Source organism: Canis aureus, chromosome 22 (assembly GCF_053574225.1).
Source record: "Canis aureus isolate CA01 chromosome 22, VMU_Caureus_v.1.0, whole genome shotgun sequence".
Taxonomy (NCBI): domain Eukaryota; kingdom Metazoa; phylum Chordata; class Mammalia; order Carnivora; family Canidae; genus Canis; species Canis aureus.
Window position 1 is genome coordinate 14,703,435 of NC_135632.1, and position 22,906 is coordinate 14,726,340.

The window sequence follows — 22,906 nt, forward strand, 5'->3', positions numbered from 1 at the left end:
AAGTTATGCTCTAGGGAAAAGAGTTCAAAACAATTGAATTTCCTCTCGACATAAGTGACATAAAATAAGTTTCAAGAAACTAAAATGCTAAGCAAAAGCATGTGAAATTAATACTAAGGAAATGACTTTTCAGAAAGGGGTCACAACAAACAAAATACTTCTTCCTCATAACAAAGACATTCCAAGAGATGTGAGAGAGATCATACTAAGTAAAGAAAACAAGAGATTCTGTTAATATAAGTAGCTCATTGAAAAAAATGAAATTCTGTTTAAAAGGCCATTCTTTCATAATCTGCAAGATGTAAAAGACCGTGATATATTTTCTAGGATTAAGTAAGAAGATAAAGATCCATAGTCTGAATATTTTGTACTCGTTATGAATTTGTAATGGCTTACTTTACCCAACACCTACTATGTGGTAAGGATCTCAATTAATTCTTCCCCAAAGTGTATGAGATAGATTTAATGTCTTTCATTTTACAGATAAAGACACAATTTACTTTACAGGGATTAGAAAAGCAGTAATGGCAGAGCTGGGGCTGACCTATGAATCTGTAGAGCTCTAGTGCTGGTCACTTCACTATTCTGCTTTGCTAAAATACTGTCTTAGGACATTAACATTCATGCAAGAACCCAACAATCTTTATAGCTTATTCCTAGTTGGTCTTTCCAGTATAGTTTCTGTTTTTATTCTAGAGTATTGTGAATTTATCCAAATATAAGTGAGTAAGTGACTTGAAAATTAGCCATTGTTTTTGACTGAGTATCCTTTCACTGTGTCACTGTTTACTAATTGAAAAAATAGTTTCTGTGTCATGTATGTGGTATCTTCAATTCAGCTGTATTTCAGTTAATTGGTTAAATCATGATTATGAGCTATGTGAATCTATTATATTGATGGTTTGCTGCAAATAAAAATGAGTACCTATTTAGATAGGGCGCACTAACTTCTTTGTAACAAATAATTTTATTATATTATAAGGTCTGTATCATGTGTCATATGTCCTTTTATATTGTTTAAAAATTAAATGTATGTAGGCTAAAAGAAAAAAGTGTGTATAATGAAATGATGTAAAATCTCAAAGTTGTGATGAAAGAAGAGAAAGAGGCTAAAAGTGTTTCCAGAAAGTAAGAAGAATAAAAATATAATTGCAAATAATAGTGGCACAGAGCAGAAGCAGCATGTATTTCATAGTTACAGACGTGGTGGCCAGTTCAATTTATGTCTGGGAAATTGAATATGCAACAGGAAAATAAGTGTATTTAAAAATAAGATTCTATCTTCATCAGGGTGGAACATATAGCACAAAAGAAATCTTTTTTTCTCTTTGCCTTTAACTTTAGGCATATATTGAAGCATTCTGACAAACTGTTGAATGGAGCTCAGATCTTAGTATCAAAAACCTTTGACTTATTTAGTACTTATTCTTGTTTATATAAAATTTACTTGAGTATTTCAGTCTGGAGAGAAATATTTTGACTCAGATTGGCCTTGAGTGAAAACAGGAAACTATTACATTAATTTGACTTACTGTTACATAAAGCTTTCTCTGATTTTTTAAGTACCTCATGGGTAGAATAATCCTCCGCCCACCATCTAGTTGTTTATTAGTCTTCCCATGACAATACACAGAATATGAAGCAGTTTTTCATGTTGTAACTAAAGCAGTTTTGATGAATTTTATGCAGTTAACCTACATCTATTTTAAGTAACCAGTCTGTGTAGTACTTTTATGTCCAATACTGGAAGTTCTCACAGTTTACATATTCTAGTGCTTACACGGTGTGGATCTTACTGCCTATTTTATCTACTCTTTGTCTTAAGAGTGTACTCTAGGAGATCAGGTGGCTAAGGATGAGGAAATAAAGTAGGCTAATTGTGCTTCCTGGATTCTTCTGGGCTTTTAGGGTCTCAGGTTTGTCTTTTTATTTTGAACTAATTTTAGACCTACAGGAAAGTTGTAAAAGTTTTACAGAGAGTTAATTATATTCCTCAGCCCATTTTCCCTAATGTTAACATTTTATATAATTGTAATTATTAAGAGCAAGAAACTAACATTGGTACAATATTATTAGCTAAACTACAGACCATACTTGAATTTCATCAATTATTTTCACTAATGATGTTTTCTGGTCCAAGATCCTATCCATGTTCCAATGTTGCTCTTCTCTTCTCTTCTCTTCTCTTCTCTTCTCTTCTCTTCTCTTCTCTTCTCTTCTCTTCTCTTCTCTTCTCTTCTCTTCATTCGAGACAGAGAGAGTGAGAGGCAGAGACACAGGCAGAGGGAGAAGCAGGCTCCATGCAGGGAGCCTGATGTGGGACTTGATCCGGGGTTTCCAGGATCCTGTCCTGGCGGAGGGCGGCGCCAAATCTCTGAGCCACCCGTGCTGCCCCCTACATTGCTTTTAGTTGTTTTATCTATTTAGCCTTCTCTGTTCTCTAGCAGTCTTCAGTTTTTCTTTGTTGCATGACTTTGACATTTGAAGAGCACTGATTGTATGTTTTTCAGAATGTCCTCTACTTGTGCATTGTTGTCTCATGGGAATGCGGTTAAACATTTTTGGTAAAAATACAAGTGATGTGTCTTTCTTTCACAGATATCATATCAAGGGGTTCATCATGTCAATATATTTCATCATCAGTGATATGTACTTGGCCACTTTGTTAAGTTGATGGATGCCAGGCTTCATTTTTTTACATCCAGATCTCTAATCCTTCGGAATTTATTCTTGTGTATGAAGTGAGATATGGCTCTAATTTTATCTTTTTCAAAATGGTGCCTGGAACTTCTCATTAAAAAGCTCATCTTTTTAACTGGTACAGAAAAGCATTTGAGGGAATCCAACACTCATGACAAAAACACTCAACAATAAGAACAGAACAAAGCTACCCTAATACAATAAAATCTGTATATGGAAAGCCCACAGCTAACATACTCAGTGGTGAAAAGACTAAAAGCTTTTCTTCTAGAGGCACCTGGGTGGCTCAGTCAGTTGAGCATCAGGCTCTTGATTTCGGCATGGGTTGTGATCTCGGGTCGTGGAATTGAGCCCCACATTGGACTCTGGGCTAGCCCAGAAATTCTGGAAGTCCAGATTCTGGATTTTTTATTTTAAGATTCTGGACTTCCAAAATCTGCCTGGGATTCTTTCCCTCAGCCCCTCCCCCTGTGCACGCACAATCTCTCAAATAAGTCTTTAAAAAAAAACTTTTTTTTTAAAGTTCAGAAATAGGATAGGGATGTCTGCATTTACCACTTCTGTTTAACATGGTACTGGAATTCCTGGCTAGAGCAATTAGGCTAGAGAAAGAAATAAAAGGCATCTAAAAGAAGCAAAATTATCTCTGTTTATAGACAATAAGATCTTACATGTTAAAAAATCCTAAAGATTTTACATATAAAAACCTGTAACAATTGATAAACTCAGCAGAGTTGCAGGATAAAAAAATCAACACACAAAAATTAGTTGCATTTCTGTATGCTAACACAGTGAACAATTCTAAGAGGAACTTAAAATTCTATTTAGGGTAGCATGAAAAGGGATGAAATACTTGGTGCATTGATACACTGAAAACTATAAAACATTGCTGAAAGAAATTAAAGACACAAATGGACAACCTGTTTGTGGATGGAAAACTTATTATGATTAAAATACACAAAGTGATGTACATATTCAATACAATCCTTATCAAAATCCCAATGATTTTTTTATGGAAATAGAAAAATCCATTCTAAAATTCATATGGAGGGCAGTCTGGGTGGCTCAGTGGTTTAGCACCACCTTCAGCCCAGGGCGTGATCCTGGAGACCCGAGATCAGGTCCCACGTCAGGCTCCCTGCATGGAGCCTGCTTCTCCCTCTGCCTGTGTCTCTGCTTCTCTCTCTCTCTCTGTCTCTCATGAATAAATAAAATCTTTAAAAAGTAAAAAAAATTCATATGGAACCTCAAGGGATCCTAAATAGACAAAACAGTCTTGAAAGAGAACAAAGCTAGAGGACTCACACTTCTCCATTTCAGTACTTACTAGAAAGCTTTAGTAATCAAACAGTATAGTATTAAACAGGGACAGATATGTAAATCAGTGGAACATAATAGCCCAGAGTAAACCCTTGCATATATGGGCAGATGGTTTTCAACAAGGGTGCCAGGACCCTTTATGGGGAGATGACAGCTTTTTCAACAAATGATGCTGGGGAAACTGGATATCCACATGGAAAAGAATGAACTTGTACCTTACTTTATACCATACACAAAAATTAGCTGAAAATGAATTAAAGACCTAAACTTAAGAGCTAAAACTACAAAACTCTTAGAAGAAAAGATAGTGGGGTGCCTGGGTGGCTCAATGGTTAAGCATCTGCTTTTGGCTCAGGTCGTGATCCTCGGGTCCAGGGATCAAGTCCTGCATGAGGCTTCCTGTAGGGAGTCTACTTCTCCCTGTCTATGTCTCTGCCTCTCTGTGTGTCTCATGAATAAATAAATAAAACCTTGAAAAAAAAGACAAGGAAGAAACTTCATGACATTGGATTTGACAAAGATTTCTTGGACCAGGGGCTCCAGGTTGGTGCAGTTTAAGAGTGATTCTTGGTTTGGGTTCAGGTCACGATCTCCGGGTTGTGAGATTGAGCCCCACATGGGGCTCTGCACCCAGTGTGGAGTCTGCTTGAGATTGTTTCTCCCTCTCCCTCTGCCCCTCCTGCTGTCTCTCTCTAAAATAAATAAATCAATCTTAAAAAAAAAAAGATTTCTTGGACCTGATACCAAAAGCACAGGTACCAAAAGTAAAAAGTAAAATAGGTTAATTGGATTCCATGAGGATTTAAAACTTCCCTACATCAAAAGACACCATCAAAAGAGTGAAAAGATAACCTGTGAAATGGGAGAAAATATTTGTAAATCATATATATCTTTTTTTTCTTAAAGATTTTATTTATTCATGAGAGACACAGAGAGAGGGAGAGAGGCAGAGACACCAGCAGAGAAAGAAGCAGACTCCATGCAGGAGCCCGACGTCGGACTTGATCCCGGGACCACAGGATCACTCCCTGGGCCAAAGGCAGGCACTCAACCGCTGAGCCACCCAGGTGTCCCTAAATCATAGATCTCTTAAGGAGTTAATATCTGGAATATATAAAGAACTCCTATCAAAAAACCTGATTGAAAAATGGGTAAAGGACTTATTAAATAAACATTTATCCAAAGAAGATATACAAATAGCTAACCAGCATATGAAAAGATGCTTGATATCAGTAATAATTAGGAAAATGCTAATTGAAACCACAATAGATACCACCTCACATTTCTTAGGATGGCACCTATCAAAAAAAAAAAAGTGTTGGTGAAGATATGAAGAAATTGGAACTCTTGTACACTGTTCTTGGGGACATAAAATGGAACAGCCACCATGGAGAACAGTTTGGAAGTTCCTCAGTATTAAAAATGGAATTACCATATGCTTCAGCAGTTCCACTTCTGGATATATACTCAAAGTGAATCTTGGGGTGCCTGGGTGGCTCAGTCAGTTAAGCATCTAACTCTTGATTTTAGCCCAGGTCATGATCTCAGGGTCATGAGATTGAGCCCTGAGTCGGCTCTGCACTCAGCGGCAGGTCTGCTTGAGATTCTCACTCAGCCCCATCCGTCCCCCCACTTGCACACATGCACTCTCTCTCAAATAAATCTTAAAAAAGAAAAAGTGGAGTCTTGAGATATTTGTGCACCCATGTTTACAAAAGGAGGAAGCAACCCACGTGTCCATCAACAAATGAATGGAAAGCAGTGTGGCATATATATACAATGAAATATTATTCAGCCTTAAAAATGGAAGAAAGTTCTGACACTATAACATGGATGAACCCTGAGGATGTTATGCTAAGTGAAATAAGCCAGGTACAAACAGACAAATACTGTATGATTCTACTTGTATTCTACTTAAAGTAGTCAGAATCATAGAGATAGTAGAATGGTGGTTGTCAAGAGTTGGGGGGATGAGAGTGTGTGAAGTTATAGCATTAGTTTTTCAAGATGAAAAGAGTTATGGAGATTGGTTACATTAAATGTGAGTGTACTTGATGCTGCTGAACTCTACACTAAAAAATGATTATGATACTAAATTTTAGGGGTGCCTCGCAAGGTCAGTTGATCAGAGGCTATATAGTATTTTTAATGTCTGGTAAGGCTGTTCTCCATATTTTTTCAGTACTTACTTGGTTATTCTTGTGTGTTTTTCAACTTTATTTTGTTTAGTTTAGTTCTTTTTTTTTTTTTTTTTAAGCAGGCTCCATACCCAATATGGGCCTTATTAACTCAAGACCCTGAGGTTAAAAGTCACATACTCTACTGACTGAGCCAGCAAGGCATCCCTCTGTATCAACTTTGTTTTATTTATTTATTTTTAAAAAGATTTTATTTATTTTTTCAAGAGAGACACAGACATAGAGGGAGAAGCAGGCTCCCTGCAGGGAGCTCGATGTGGGACTTGATCCCGGGACTTCAGGATCATGCCCTGAGCTGAAGGCAGGCGCTTAACCACTGAGCCACCCAGGCGTCCCTGTTATCAACTTTTTTTTTTTTTTTGGCTCTTTTCAGTTTATTGCATGAAGGAGTTACACTAGTCCAAGTTAAAAGCAGACCCCAAATGGTTACATTATACAAGCTGTGAGGTTTTTAAACTTGTGACAAGGGACAGAAGGGAAATTCTACTCATTGCAAGGAAATCCTCACTTAAGCTTCAGTGAGCGTCAGGAAGCGAGGGGGCTCGAGCGGGAGGCTGCTGAGTCCTCGGCGGCAGCTCAGTGACTGGGGACCTGTTATCAACTTTTATATCAACTTGTCTAACCTCATAAAATCGCTTGTTAGTATTTTTATTGGGATTACACTGAACGTATTCATTAAGTTAGGGAGAATTTATATCTTTATGATGTTCAGTTGTCTTACCCAAGAACAAGATACATTTTTTCTTGTTCATGTCTTCTTTACTGTCTTAGGAGTTTTTTAAAATTTCCTCAAATAGCTTTTTTTTTTAAGAGCTTTATTGAGATATAAATCACATATAAAATTCACCCTTTAAGGTATACAATTCAGTCATCTGTCATATATTCCTAAGTATGTGCAACAGTCACCACTACCTAAGTCCAAAACATTTTCATCACCCCAAGAAGAAATAACATACCCATTAGCAGCCATTCTCCCTCCCCTTCTCTCTCCTGCCCTTGGCAACAAATTTACTTTATGTTTGTATGGATTTGCCTACTCTGAATATTTCATATAGATGGATTCATACGACATATGGTCTTTGTGACTGGCTTCTTTCACTTAGCATAATGTTTTCTAGATTTTACATGCTGTAACATGTATCAGTGCTCCATCCCTTTTTTATTGCCACATAATACTCCATTGTGTGATATACCGCATTGTGTTTATCCATTCATCAGTTGGGGGGGCATTTGGGTATGTTTATACTTTTTAGCTATTATAATAATGTTGCTATGACCATTCGTGTACAGACATGTTTTCAGTTCAGACCTAAAACTCATATACAAGTTTTATATATTTCTTATAATCTAATATTTCATCTTTGCTGTTGGGTTGTCTTTACCATTATAATCCACCTAGTACTTAACTGATTTTTGTTTTTCTCTATTTTTATTGTTGCTGTACCTAAGTTAAATTCAACCGTAATCTAACATTATTGGTTTTATTCTTGCCTGATTTTGGTGTGAACAGGTTTTGCTGACTTCATCAAATGAGGCACTGTTTGAAACAGAATTCTTTGGAAAACAACATGTATTCTTTCATTTGGCAGGGCAGGTTTCCATATGTCTCTTGGATCACCTAATTATGTTGATGAAATTTTATTTATACCCTTACTGACTTTCCTTTTTTGTCTACTTGGCTCATCATTACTGAGAGATATGTGTTAAAATCTTCTTTTTTTTATATTTTATTTATTCATGAGAGAGAGAGAGAGAAGCAGAGACACAGGCAGAGGGAGAAGCAGGCTCCATACAGGGAGCCTGACGTGGGACTCAATCCCGGGTCTCCAGGATCAGGCCCTGTGCTGAAGGTGGCACTAAACTGCTGAGCCACCCGGGCTACCCAAAATCTTCTTGTATAATTCTAGGTTTTTCAATTTCTCCTTGTACATTTGTCATTTTTTGCCTTAATATTTGTAAACTATGTTATAAAATACTTTCAAATTTAGAATATTTGTGTCTTCCTGCTGAAAAGACCTTTAATCATTATATCCTCTCTATCCTCTGTAATGCTCTTACTATAAAGACCATTTGTCTATTTATAGAGTCACATTGTGTTTCTGTTTTCATTCTATTTCTCTGAAGTTATGCTTTTGATATGTCTCTTGCAAAGAGCAGTTGGATTTTGTTTTGCTTTTTGTTGTTTATTTTAAACTCAATGTGTCAGTCTTTTAACTAATGAGTTTATGTATTTGCATGTCTTTTACTATCTATTTATACCATTTTTTCTATGCTGCCTTTTTTAGATTTACTTTTTTTTAGAGGTGGGGGAGAAGGAGAATCTTGGGCAGACTCCCCGCTGAGCACAAATACCCATGTGGGGCTAGACCCCATGACCTTGAGAACCATAACCCTAGCTGAAAACAAAAGTTGGACACCCAACCAACTGAGCCATCCAGGCGCCCCTTTTTCTGTGCTGCTTCTATTTTTCATTCCTGCATGCTTTTGATTCTTTTATACTTTGAATGGTTGTCTTTACATTATTAGTGAGCATATTTAATTTAATACAATATTTCCTAAATAGCACCAGTCCCACAGAATTCCTTAATTTTGATCAAGCTTCTCCCTTATTGTTGTCCAGGCTATATTTCCTCCTGTTTCCACCCCCCCTCCACATTTTTTCATCTTTTAAAATTATTCGGTATAGCTATTATATAGATGATGTTTGTTTATATATACTCACTTCTTTTTTATTTGCTCCTCTTTCTTGAGTTTCTTTTGCATTTTCAGTTTCCATTTTCCTGAGGTATATTTTTTGGATGTCTCTTTATTGAATATTTGCAAAGGTAAACCCAATGAGGATGTTTTTATTTCACCCTTATTTTTGAAAAATAGTTTAAGATTCTAGCTTGCTATTATTTTCCCTTAATTGGCACCGCGAGGATTTATTTCATGGTGTTTTTGTTTTTAATGTTGTTGAGAAGTCTTTTACAGTCTAGTTATCATTCCTTTGTAGATAATGTTTTTCTGTCTGACTTTTCTCCAGGTTTTTTTTTTTTTAATTTTGGTAAAATACACATAACAAAGTTTACTATCTTAGCCATTTTTAAGTGTACAGTTCAGTGTTCAGTACATTCATATTGTTATGCTACCATCATCACCATCTCCAGAATTCTGTTTGTCTTGAAAAACTGGAACTCTGTCCTCATTAAACAGTACCTTGCCATTCTCCCCTTCTTTAGCACCTGATAACCACCATTCTACTTTCTATGATTTTGACTACTCTCAGTAGTCATGTAAGTCCTATAAATAGAATCCTACAGTAGTTGTCTTTTTTTTTTTAAAAAAGATTTTATTTATTTATTCATGATAGTCACACACACACAGAGAGAGAGAGAGAGAGAGGCAGAGACACAGGCAGAGGGAGAAGCAGGCTCCACGCAGGAAGCCCGACGTGGGATTCGATCCCGGGTCTCCAGGATCGCGCCCTGGGCCAAAGGCAGGCGCTAAACTGCTGCGCCACCCAGGGATCCCAGTAGTTGTCTTTTTGTGACTGGCTTATTTCACTCGGTATAGTGTTCTCGAGGTTCATCCATGTTGCAGCATGTGACAGAATTTCCTTCTTTGTTAAGATTAAATAGTATTCCATCATGTGGATATAGCACATTTTTGCTTGTGTCTTTTATCTGTTGATGGACGCTTGGATTACTTCCACATTTCCCCTACTGTGAATGCTGCTGTCAGCATGAGTGTACAAGTATCTTTGTGAGACCCTGCTTTCGATTCTTTTGAGTATATACCCAAAAGTGGGATTGCTGGATTTATAAGCCTATTTCTATTTTTTGAGAAACTTCCATACTGTTTTCCACAGAGACTGTACCATTGTGTGATCCCACCAGTATATACAGGAGTTCCGGTTCTTTGTATCCTCACAATACTTTTTGTTTTTTTTGTTTTTTTGTTTTTTCTTTTTTAAATAGTGGTCACCCTAGTAGGTATGAAGTGGTACCTCACCGTGGTTTTATTTTGCATTTTCTTAATGATTAGTGATGTTGAGTATCTTTTCATGTGCTTGTGACAATTTGTATATCTTCTTTGGAGGTCTGTGCAAGTCCTTTGTCCATTTTTGAATCAGGTTGGTTTTTTTGTTCAGTTTTAGGTGTTCTCCTTATATTTTGGATATAGATCCCTTATCAGATATATGATTTACATATATTTTTTCCCATTCTAAGAGTGGCCATTTTACTTTGTGGATAGTGTTTTTTGATGCATGAAATTAAACATTTTTCATTAAACCCTATTTTTCTTTTTTTACTTATACATTTGACATCATTCTCTTTCTGCTCTTAAGATCTATTTCTTTTTAATGTTTTGCTGTGTGTAGGTGAATTGTTTTTGTTCTGTTTTGTTTTTAGTTGGAGGTCATTGTGATATCTGAATCTGAGAATTTTTAGATCTTTTTAATCCCATGGTTCCCAGAGCCTAGAGCTAGAGGGAGACATTTTCTTGTTATTTCTTTAATGGTGGTTGATTTCTCCCTCTCCTAGTCCATCCTTTCACTGAGAATGTCTGAAATCTCCTTTCACTGAGAATGGAGCTTCAATTCCAACTCTTAACTTCATGTGGTTCCCAAGGCCTTGTCTCTTGTCACTGTAAAGCCATTAAAAGCTGAAAGTTTTGGTTATTTATGTTGACAAATTTCTCCATGGCAGCTGAAAGCTTTGGGTTTTTTTGTGAGCTCAATGTTGAGAGAATATTTAATTTCTCCATTTCTAGATATTTTGTTAAGGTGAAGTTTACAGGTCATTTATTTCACTGCATTGCTAAAAACAGGTCATATTTTTGTATAATTTTTTTTCTCTTTTACTTTTCTGTAACTCTTTTGTAGTTGGGCATTCTGGATTGATGTTCTATTTTTTTTTTTTTTACTTTTGTTCTTTTTTGTGGAGGGTTTCCTACCCTTTTTTAAAATAAAGATTTAATTTATTTATGTGGGAATGAGAGTGCACAGAGGGGGGAGGGAGAAGCAGACTCCCTGTTGAGCAGAAAGCCCAATGCAGACCCTGAGATCATGACCTGAGCCAAAAGCAGACATTTAATCAAGCCACCCAGGCACCCCTCTACCTACCTTTCTTTTGCTTTCTTTCTCCCTCTCCGACTTTCCTTCTTTTCATTTTTTAATCTTTCTTCTTTTATACTTTATTAATTTGGTCCACTGTTGTTTTGTTAATTTGGTCTCTTCATTTCACATTCAAGGCTTTTCTCAATTGTTCTGTAAACTCTGGCCATCTGTTCAGATTAAAGAGTGAGGCAGTGAAAAAAAAAAAAGCTGAGTAAAAACTGTCTATAGGGAATTGTTAACCGCAAATCTTAACATAGCGTGATTGAATGATTGCAGGTCGTTTCTCTTGGGTCTGATTCCTCATGGAGGAATCTGCTTGATGGGCCTGTGTTCTGAGGCTGATTTGGAGGATAGGGCTGGGTCTGCTGTTCAGCATGTAAATTTTCATTTAGCTTCTTTGTGGTATGATATGACATACAACCCTGCGTGTACCTGATTTCTACACCCTGTCTGATTTAGAATCTAAGAATTTAAGAATATAAGCCACTTGTGTCTTGTTAAGGCAGTTTCTTGGCTATGTGGTAAAGCTTCTGAGTGAAAACTATTCCTTATTCAAACTTTCGACCAATATTCTTATTTTCAGCCCCTTATTCAAATTTTTGGCCAATACTCTTATTTTCAGCCAGACTCCTACCTTCAGACGTCTCCAATTCCTGAGCATTTCTGTTGTGCTTCTTACTGGTTTCATACCTTCACCAACCCTCACATGCACAGGTTTGGCTTGTCAGTTTTACCAAGCTAGTTACTGTTCAGCAGTCCTCTATCTAGCTTCAAAAAACTTTGTGTCTCTCATCAGCTGTGGTCCCCTTTCAATATATAGATGTACGCAAAGTTTGTTTGATGGGTTTACTCATTTTTAGTCCTTTAGTGTCATTTTAGTGTAGTTTCAGAAGGGAATGAATATAATCCTGTGTGTTCATAATTTACCAAAGAAACCTTTTAATACATTTTAGTTATGTGCACTTAAAAACAGTATTGTTATAAATTCAAGAATTTCTTCTCTTTCTTTTCCAATGTTAATCTCAGTTTCATATCATGGGTGAAGAATAGAAGCATAGGTAAATATAGGAGGGAGTGCAGGAAGGCAAGGAGAGAGACCTGAAGAAGAGGAAAATCAGGTTTGTTAATAACAAAGGATTAGAGACTTAGATAGTGGTACCAAGTAAGACTTGAATGAGGTAATATCGCCATCTTCTGGCTTTTTAAAAATTGTTCTGTAATTTTATCTGGGAATCTCACGTGTGGCTAACTTGCATTGGGTGTCAGATTTAGTCAATTTGGTCTTGTTTCGTTGTTCTCCTCCCTGTTGTAGAAAAAGGCTTTTCTTTATACGGGATTTGATTACAGTATAATAATTATGTCTTTTCAAGCTCCCTAAGAGAGTATTTTATCTAAAATATTACAAAAACCATACCCTGTTTCTCTATAGTGCAGATGATTATTTCCACTTACATAATGAAAACAGAACCTTTGTTTCTGTATGAAGGAAAATACAGAATCTTTAAAAGTTTATTATTATACGTTATGTAGGTAGTTTTTGTTTGTGATATAAAATACAAAATGTATAAAGGGTGTAAGTAGATCATCCTATTTCATTAATATTGTAATTAAAGAAATGTGTTTGTTCCACTCTCTCTGGCATATATCTAGCCAGTCCCATTGCCTATGAGATTGTCCTTTTGTACAAATGCTAGTATGTCACACATACTTTAACTTGGTCCTTTTCTTTCTTTCTTTCTTTCTTTCTTTCTTTCTTTCTTTCTTTCTTTCTTTCTTTCTTTCTTTCTTCTGCTAGTATGTCACACATACTTTTACTAGGTACGTTTGTTTCTTCCTTCCTTGCTTCCTTCCTTTCTGATTTTATTTATTTATTTATTTGGCACAGAGAGAGAAAGAATCTGCTCGCAAGCAGGGACAGAGGCAGGCAGAGGGAGAGGGAGAAGCAGGACTCCTCAGTGAGCAGGGAGCCTGACATAGGGCTCAACCCCAGACCCTTGCATCATGACCTGAGCTGAAGGCAGACACTTAACCAACTGAGCCACCCAGTGCCTAACTTGGTCTTTTTCACTGAATACTTTGCACTGGAGGGTCACTCATATCACTACCCAGTGGGTTCCCTTATTCCTTTTTTTAGACCATGATTTCTTTAACCCGTCTGCTGTTGGTAACTGTTGGAGTTTGTCTTATCGTTTGCTATAAAAATGACACTATAGTGAATATCCGTGTGTGTGTGTGTGTGTGTGTGTGTATACTCTGTAGAAAAAAATCGGGATATATGCATTTACGATTTTCATTGATATGGTGAAATTACCTGCCAAAAACGATTGTACCTATTTATTCTACCACAGTGAAGTATTTAAATGTCTGTTTTTCTCCATCCTTCTCAATACAGGATTCAATATTTGTGACTCCTGTATATTACTTTATTTTGTATTTCTCTTATGAGAGAGGTTGAACTTTTGTGTGTTTAAAAGCCATTTGTGTTTTCTGTTATATATCCTTTGACCATTTTTTTTTTTTTTTTACTTTTGGTGTTCTGTTTATTTATAGGAGCTTTTATAGTATAGAAATTAACTCTTTTTCTGTAATTTGAATTGCAAATACTTTTTGCCAGTTGACTTTTCCTGTAACTTGCATTGTGTTTTTTTTTAAGTGGTGAAAAAATGATATATATATATATTACATTATATATTATATATACACATACTTTATAATCATATGAGTTTTTCTTTTCTTCTTTTTTTTAAGATTTTGTTTATTCATGAGAAACAGAGAGAGAGGCAGAGACACAGAAGAGGGAGAAGCAGGCTCCCTGCAGGGAGCCTGATGTGGGACTTGATCCCTCCACCCGACCCCAAGCCGAAGGCAGATGCTCAACTGCTGAGCCACCAGGGCATCCCGAGTTTTTTCTTTGATGACTTATGGGTTTGGGTTCATAGTTAGAAAAGTTTTGCACACATGGAAATTATAACTCCCGTGTTTTTGTTTTTTTTTTAAACTCCCGTGTTTTCTTCTAGTACTCCCAAAATCGCATCAAATGCCATGACTGGGGCAGCCCCGGTGGCGCAGCGATTTGGCACCGCCTGCAGCACAGGGCGTGATCCTGGGGATCCTGGATCGAGTCCCACGTCGGGCTCCCTGCATGGAGCCTGCTTTTTTCCCTTTGCCTGTGTCTCTGCCTCTCTCTCTCTCTCTCTCTCTGTGTCTCTATGAATAAATAAATAAAATCTTAAAAAAAAATTCCATGACTGATCTGGAATTTATTTTTTTTTAAGATTTTATTTATATATTTGAGAGAGAGAGCATGCATGATCAGGCAGGAGGGGCAGAGGAAGAAGCAGACTCCCCCCTGAGGAAGGAACCTGACTTGGGGCTTGATCTTGGGACACCAGGATCATGACCTGAGCCGAAGGCAGATGCTTAACTGACTGAGCCATCCAGGCACCCCTGGAATTTATTTTTAATAAGGTGAAAATTACAGTTCCAATTTTTTTTGGTTACTCAATTATCTTTTATCTCAATACTATTTTTTTAAAGATATTTATTTAGTCATGAGAGACAGAGAGAGAGAAAGAGAGAGGCAGAGACACAGGCAGAGGGAGAAGCCTGATGTGGGACTCATCCTGGAACTCCAGGATCAAGCCCTGAAAGCCAAAGACAGATGCTCAACTGCTGGGCCACCCAGGCATCCCTAATTATTGTAACTTTTTAAAGCCACCTCAGTGCCCCTAATTATTGTAACTTTATAACTTGTTTTAATAATAGAGTGGAGCTCTTCCTTATCTGTGTTTCCAGAATTTGTTTGGATATTCTTGCTCATTTTTTCATATACTTTTTTTTTTTTTTTTGCTCATCCCTTAATTTTTCCAGAAAAAATTTTTATTGTGTTAAAATATCTGTAACATAAAAGTTACCATTTTAACCATTTTTTTAAATATATACTTCAATGGTATTAAGTATGTCTGTGATGTTTTACAACCACCACCAACATCCATATTCATAATTCCTTCATCTTGTAAAACTGAAACTCTGTACCTACTAATAATTCCTCATTCCTTGGGCAGCCCCGTGGCGCTGCGGTTTAGCGCTGCCTGCAGCCCAGGGCGTGATCCTGGAGACCCTGGATCGAGTCCCACGTCGGGCTTCCCTGCAGGCTTCCCTGCCTGCTTCTCCCTCTGCCTGTGTCTCTGCCTCTCATTCTCTTTCTGTGTCTCTATGAATAAATAAAATCTTAAAAAATAAAAATTCCTCATTCCCAACCCCTGCCCCGCCCCCCAGCCCCTGGCAACAACCATTCTACTTTCGGTCTCTGTGATTTTGACTACTTTAAGTACCTTGTATAGGTAGAATCATACGGTACTTATCTATATATACATATATGTACTTTTAAAAATTAAGTGTTTTGATTTAATTCCAGTATTGTTAGCATACAGTATTATATTAGTTTCAGATGCACAATATTGTGATTCAACAGTTCTATACATAGTGTTCATCATTTCAAGTGTAGTCTTTAATCCTCATCACTTGTATCACCCCTCTCCCCCTTCACCTCTTTCCTCTGGTAACTCTCAGTTTGTTTTCTATAGTGGAGTCTGTTTCTTGTTTTGTGTGTGTGTGTCTCTCTCTCTTTTTTTCCTTTGCTCATTAGTTTTGTTTCTTAAATTCTGTATATAAGTGAAATCATACGGTATTTATCTTTCCCTGACTTACTTTGCTTAGCATTATACTCTCTAGCTCCATCCATGTTGTTGCAAATGGGAAGATTTCATTCTTTTTTATGGCTGAATAATATTTCACTTTTATGTATATGTATATATTTATCTAATTTATGTATATTTATGGTCTTCATCTATCTATCAATGGACACTTGGGCTCCTTCTAGACTTTCACTATTGGAAATAATGCTGCTATAAACATAGGGTTACATGTATCCCTTTGAATTAGTGTTTTTGTATTGTTATGGTAAATATCCAGTAGTGCAATTGCTGGATGATAAGGTAGTTGTATTTTTAACTTTTTGAAGAACCTACCTACTGTTTTCCATAGTGACTGTACCAGTTGCATTCCCACCAGTGGTGCGCTAGGGTTCCTTTTTCCACATCCTTGCCAACATTTGTTGTTCCTTGTGGTTTTTTGTTTGTTTGTTTTTTATTTAAGCCATTCTGACAAGTGTGAGGTGATGTCTCATTGTAGTTTTCTTTTTTCATTGTAGTTTTGAGTTGCATTTCCCTGGTAATGGATGATGTTGAGCATGTCTTCATGTGTCTGTTTCCCAAATGGATGTCTTCTGTGGAGAAATGCCTATTCATGTCTTTTACTCATTTTTATTTTATTTTTTTTTTTTTTTTTTTTTTTTTTTTTTTTCAATGAAAGGGAAACTTTATTGAGGCCCCAGGACCTATTGAGGCTCGGGCAGGAGGCCGCCCTGCGGGCAAAGGAAGAGCTGGTGGAGGGGCCTTATTTGACCTTCTTTTTGGGGCGCAGGTTGTTGGTGTGGCCGCACTTCTTCTTGCGGCAGTTGACAGCACGGGGGTGCAGGCGAGCATAACACTTGCGGCAGATCATCTTGTCGCAGTTGTATTTCTGGGCCAGCTGGCGGAGTGAAGGCTCAATGATGCCACCTCGCAGGCGAAGCACCAAGTGCAAGGTGGACTCTTTCTGGATATTGTAGTCTGACAGAGTTCGGCCATCTTCTAGCTGTTTGCCCGCAAAAATCAGACGCTGCTGGTCAGGCGGGATGCCCTCCTTGTCTTGGATTTTGGCTTTGACATTTTCAATGGTGTCACTGGGCTCGACCTCAAGGGTGATAGTTTTGCCCGTCAGGGTCTTCACAAAGATCTGCATCTCTGCGTCTGGAGCGAACTCGCAAGGCCGCCGCCACCAAACTTTTACTCATTTTTAAATTGGATTATTTGTTTTGGGGATGTTGAGTTATATCAGCTCTTTATATATATATTTTGGATACTAACTCTTTATCAGATATGTTATTTGCAAATATCTTCTCTCATTTAGTAGATTACCTTTCAGTTTTGTTGATTGTTTCCTTTGCTGTGCAATAGCTTTTTATTTTGATGTAGTACCAGTAGTTTATTTTTGCTTTTATTTTTCTTATCTCAGGAGACATGTCTAGAAAAATGTTGCTGTGGTCAATGTCAAATTAATTCCATGTGCTCTCTTCCAGGATTTTTATGATTTCAGGTCTCCCATTTAGGTCTTTAATCCATTTTTAATTTATTTTTGTGTATGGTGTAAGAAAGTAGTCTGGTTTCATTCTTTTGCATGTAGGTGTCCGGTTTTCCCAACACCATTTGTTGAAGAGACTGTCTTTTTCCCATTCTTCGTCCTTTGCCAAAGACTGACCATGTAATTGTAGGTGTATTTCTTTCTTTTTTAAAAAATATTTAATTTATTTATTTATTAATGAGAGACACAGAGAGAGAGAGAGAGAGAGAGAGAGAGGCAGAGACACAGGCAGAGGGAGAAGCAGGTTCCATGTAGGGAGCCCGACGTGGGACTTGATCCTGGGTCTCCAGGATCTGGCCCTGGGTTGAAGGCAGCGCTAAACCACTGAGCCACCTGGGCTGCCCCTGTGGGTGTATTTCTGAGTTTTCTATTCTGTTCTCTTGATCTGTGTGTTTATACTTGTGCCAGTACCATACTGTTTTCAGTTCTACAGCTTTGTAATATAACCTGAAGTCTGGAATTGTGATATCTCCAGTTTTGTTTTGTTTTGTTTTTTTCAAGATTGCTTTGGCTATTCGAGGTCTTTTGTGGTTCCATATAAATTTTAGGAGTATTTGTTCTAGCTCTGTGAAAAATGCTGGGTAGGGATTGCATTAAATGTGTGAATTACTTTGGGTAGTGTAGACATTTTAACAGTATTTGTTATAATTTGTTATTTAACAATATTTGCTCTTCCAATCCATGAGCATGTTTTGTCTTTCCATTTTTTAGTGTCATCTTCAATTTCTTTCATCAGTGTTTTATAATTTTCCGAGTACAGGTCTTTCACTTCTTTGGTTAATGATTCCCAGGTGTATTTTATTATTTTTGGTGCAATTGTACCAAATGGGACTGTTTTCTTTTTTTTTTTTTTAATTTTTTATTTATTTATGATAGTCACACAGAGAGAGAGAGAGAGGCAGAGACACAGGCAGAGGGAGAAGCAGGCTCCATGCACCGGGAGCCCGACGGGGGATTCAATCCCGGGTCTCCAGGATCGCGCCCTGGGCCAAAGGCAGGCGCCAAACCGCTGCGCCACCCAGGGATCCCTGGGACTGTTTTCTTAATTTCTTTTTCCACTGCCTCATTATTAGTGTATAGAGTGAAACAGATTTCTGTACATTGATTTTATATCCTGAGACTTGACTGAATTCATTTATCAGTTCTGGTAGTTTTTTGGTGATTTCTTAAGGCTTTTCTGTATATATTGTGTTGTGTCATCTGCAAATAGTGGAAGTGTTACTTCTTCCTTACCAATTTAGATGCCTTATATTTCTTTTTGTTGACCAATTGCTGTGGTTAGGACTTCCAGTACTATGTTAAATAACAGTTGTGTTGTGAGAGTGGACTTCCTTGTCTTGTTCCTGACTTTAGGAAAAAGCTCTCAGTTTTTCTCCGTTGAGTCTGATGATTGCTGTGGGTTTTTCATACAGGCCTTTATTATGTTGAAGTATGTTGCCTCTAAATCTACTTTGTTGAGGATTTTTATCATGAATAGATATTGTACTTTGTCAGATGCTTTTTCTGCACCTATTGAAGTGACAATGTGGTTTTTATCTTTTTTTTATTGATTTGCAGATATTGGATCACCTTTGCCTCCAGGAAATAAATCTCACTTGATTGGATGAATGATTTTTTGGATTCGGTTTGTTAGAATTTTGTTGAGGATTTTTTGCATCTGTGTTCATCAGAGATATTGGCTTGTAGTTCTGTTTTTTTGTTTGTTTGTTTTTGTGTGTGTATGTGTGTTTTTTTACCTTGTTTGGTATCAAGGTTATGCTAGCCCCATAGAATGAATTTAGAAGCTTTCCTTCCCCTTCCTTTTTTTGGGGAATAGTTTGAGAAGAATAGGGTTTTGTTTTATTTTTTCCATGGTGGGGAGGGGCAGAGGGAGAGAGAGAATCGTAGGCAGGCTCCCGCCCAGCATGGAGCTTGATGTGGGGCTTGATCTCAGAACCTCATGACCTCAGAAATCATGACCTCAGCTGAAATCAAGAGTTGGACGCAAAAAAAAAAAAAAAAAAAGAGTTGGACGCTTAACTGACTGAGCCACCCAGGTGCCCCAAGAAGAATAAGTATTAACTCTTCTATAAATGTTTGGTAGAATTAGCCTGTGAAGCTCTCTGGTGCTGGACTTTTGTTTATATGGAGATTTTTTATTACTATTTCAATTTTATTGCTGGTAATCAGTCTGTTCAAATTTTCTGTTTTTTTCCTGCTTCAGTTTTAGTAGTTTATATGTTTCTTGTAATTTATCCATTTCTTTTAGGTTGTCCAATTTGTTGGCATATAATTTTTCATGATACTTTCTTATGTATTTGTATTTTTGTGCGTGTTGATATTTCTCCTTTCATTTGTGAATTTGTTTATTTGAGCTTTTCTTTTTATGATTCTGGCTAAAGGTTAATCAGTTTTGTTGATGTTTTCAAAGAACCAGCACCTGGTTTCATTGATCTATTCTATTGTTTTTTTAGTTTCTGTATCACTTATTTCTGCTCTGATCTTTTTTGTTTTCTTCCTTCTGCTGGTTTTGGTTTGGCTTGTTCTTTTTTCTAGCTTTTTTTTTTTGGTGTAAGGTTAGAGTGTTTGAGACTTTTCATTCTTCTTGAGGTAGGCTTGTATTGCTGTAAATTTCCTTTTGGAACTGCTTTTGCTGCATCCCACAGATTTTTGACCATTGTGTTTTCACTTTCATTTGTTTCCATATAATTTTCAATTTCTTGATTGACCCATTCATTGTTTAGTCACATGTATTTTATGTTTGTTTGTTTAAGTAAGCCCTATACCCAGTGTGAGCCTTGAACTAATGACCCTGAGATCAAGAGTTGTATGCTCTTGATTGAGCTAGCCAGGCATCCCAGCAGCATGCTATTTAACTTCTATGTATTTGTGCTCTTCCCAGATTTTTTATTGAGGTTGATTTCTAGTTTCAAAGCATTGAGGTCAGAAAAAATGCATGAATTATTTCAGTCTTTCTGAATTTGTTGAGACTTGTTGTATGATCTAATATGTGATCTGTTCTGGAAAATGCTCCAGGTGCACTTGAAAAGCATGTGTATTCTGCTGTATTAGGATGGAATGTTCTGAATATATCTGTTAAATCCATCCATTAGTGTGTCATTCAAAGCCACTGTTTCCTTGTTGATTTTCTGTTTGGATGATGATCTAATTGATGTAAATGGAATATTTAAGTCCCTTCTATTATTGAATTATTATTGATTAGTTCTGTTATGTTTGTTGTTAACTGTTTTATATATTTTGGTACTCTCATTTTGGGTGCATAAATATTTACAGTTGTTATATCTTTTTGTTGGGTTGTCCCCTTTGTTATTATATTGTGTCCTCCTTTGCCCCTTGTTATAGACTTTGTTTTAAAGTCCATTTTATCCAATATAAATATTGCTAACCTGGCTTTGTTTTGATATCCATTTGCATAATGTTTCTACATCTTCTTACTTTCTATCTGCAGGTGTCTCTAGGTCTGAAATGAATCTCTTGTAGGCAGCGCTAAGTGGGTCTTGTTTTTTAATCCACTCTGTCACTCTGTCTTTTGATTGGAATATTTAGTCTACTTAAATTTTAAAGTATTTATTGATATATATTTATTGCCGTTTTGATACTTGGTTTGTGGTGTTTCTGTAGTTTTTCTTTGATCTTTTCTTGCTCTCTTTCATGGTTTGGTGAATTTCTTTAGTGATATACTCAGATTCCTTTGTCTTTATTCCTTGCATATCTATTACTGGTTTTTGATTTATGGTTACCATTAGATTTATATATAATGTATTCTGCATATAGCAGTCTGGATTAAGTTGATGGTCATATAAGTTTGAATTCATTCTTTATTCCTGTCTCCTTCATGTTTTAAGTATATGGTGTCATATTTTACTTTTTTTTTTTGTGAATCTCTTGATTGATTTTTATAGGTATACTTATTTTTACTGCTTTTGTGATTCCTACTTTTCATACTCTCACTTATGGTATTTTCCTTTCCATTCATAGAGTTCCCTTTAATATTTCTTGTAGGGCTGGTTTAGTGGTCATAAATTCTTTTAGTTTTTGTTTGTCTGGGAAACTCTATTTTTCATTCTATTCTGAATGATAGCCTTGCTGGGACAGAGTATTTTTGGCTGCACATTTTTCCTTTTCATCGCCTTGAATATATCATGCCATTTTCTTAGGGCCTGCAAAGTTTCTGCTGAAAAATCTGATAGCCTTATGGTGTTTCCGTTGTATATAACTGTTCTTTTTCTTGTTGCTTTTATTATTTCATCTTTATCATTACTTTTTGCATTTTAATAACTGTATGTCTTGGTGTGGACCTCCTAGGGTTGATTTTGTTGGGGAATCTCTGTGCCTTCTGGATCTAGATATGTTTCCTTTCCCATATTAGGGACATTTTCAGCTACTATTTCTTCAAATAAATATTCTGCCCCTTTTTCTCTCTCTTATCCTGGGATCCCTATAATGTGAATGTTATTGCATTTGATGGAGTCATTGAGTTCCCTGAGACTATTCTCAATTTGCATATTTTTTCCCTTCTCACTTGATCAGCTTGATTGCTTTCCATTACTTGGTGTTCTAGGTTGTTAATTCATTCCCCTGCTTCCTCTAGCCTAGCATTTATTCTATCTAATATTTTAAATTTCATTTATTGTGTTCTTCATCTCTTATTGATTCTTTTTTTATCTCTTTGTTAGGGATCTCATTGCTATCTTCCCACTCTTTTTTTAAGTCCATGAGTATCTTTATAATCATTACATTCAATTCTGTATCAGGCATATTACCTATATCTGTTTTTCTTAGATCTCTTGCTATGGTTTTTGTCAGTTCTTACATTTGGGACATATTCCTCTGTTTCCTCATTTTGTCTAACTCTTTGTGTCTGTTTCTGTGTGTTACGAAAGTGAGTTACATCCTGCTCTTGAAGGTAATGTCCGTATGAAGAAGACATCCTGTAATGCCCTGTTGTGTAGTGTCCTCTGTTCCCCAGGACCTGGTGTTTTAGGAAATGTCTCCTATGTGACCTGTGTTGTGTCTTGGCTACTTTTTTACTTCAGTCCAGTCGTCTACAGAGGCTCTCCTTTTGCATGTTGTGGGCAGTGTTTGGTCCTGGCCAGGGTAGGGTATGTTTTAATTTTTTTTTTAATTTTTATTTATTTATGATAGTCACACAGAGAGAGAGAGAGGCAGAGACACAGGCAGAGGGAGAAGCAGGCTCCATGCACTGGGAGCCCGACGTGGGATTCGATCCCGGGTCTCCAGGATCGGTAGGGTATGTTTTAACACGGTGTACTCTCATTGTAAAATGAGACCTACTGCTGCTGCCACCAATACTGAGGCCCTGTAAAATGCTCTGGTTGGAAAC

The 22,906-nt window shown here is 36.8% G+C and overlaps 2 protein-coding genes across 5 annotated transcripts in view; one reads left to right on the forward strand and one right to left on the reverse strand.

Annotated features, from left to right (window-relative positions):
- Nucleotides 1–22,906, forward strand: part of TFDP2 (transcription factor Dp-2) — a 162,265-nt gene that overhangs the window by 7,770 nt on the left and 131,589 nt on the right. The window lies entirely within an intron of this gene.
- On the reverse strand, nucleotides 16,771–17,203 carry LOC144293789 (ubiquitin-ribosomal protein eL40 fusion protein). The gene has a single exon (XM_077864882.1). The coding sequence runs from the start codon at nucleotides 17,161–17,163 to the stop codon at nucleotides 16,777–16,779; it is 387 nt and encodes a 128-aa protein (XP_077721008.1). The 5' UTR covers nucleotides 17,164–17,203; the 3' UTR covers nucleotides 16,771–16,776.

What these genes read in the sequence shown, in the direction of transcription:
- LOC144293789 (XM_077864882.1), bottom strand. Translation starts at nt 17,163, where the DNA reads ATGCAGATCTTTGTGAAGACCCTGACGGGCAAAACTATCACCCTTGAG.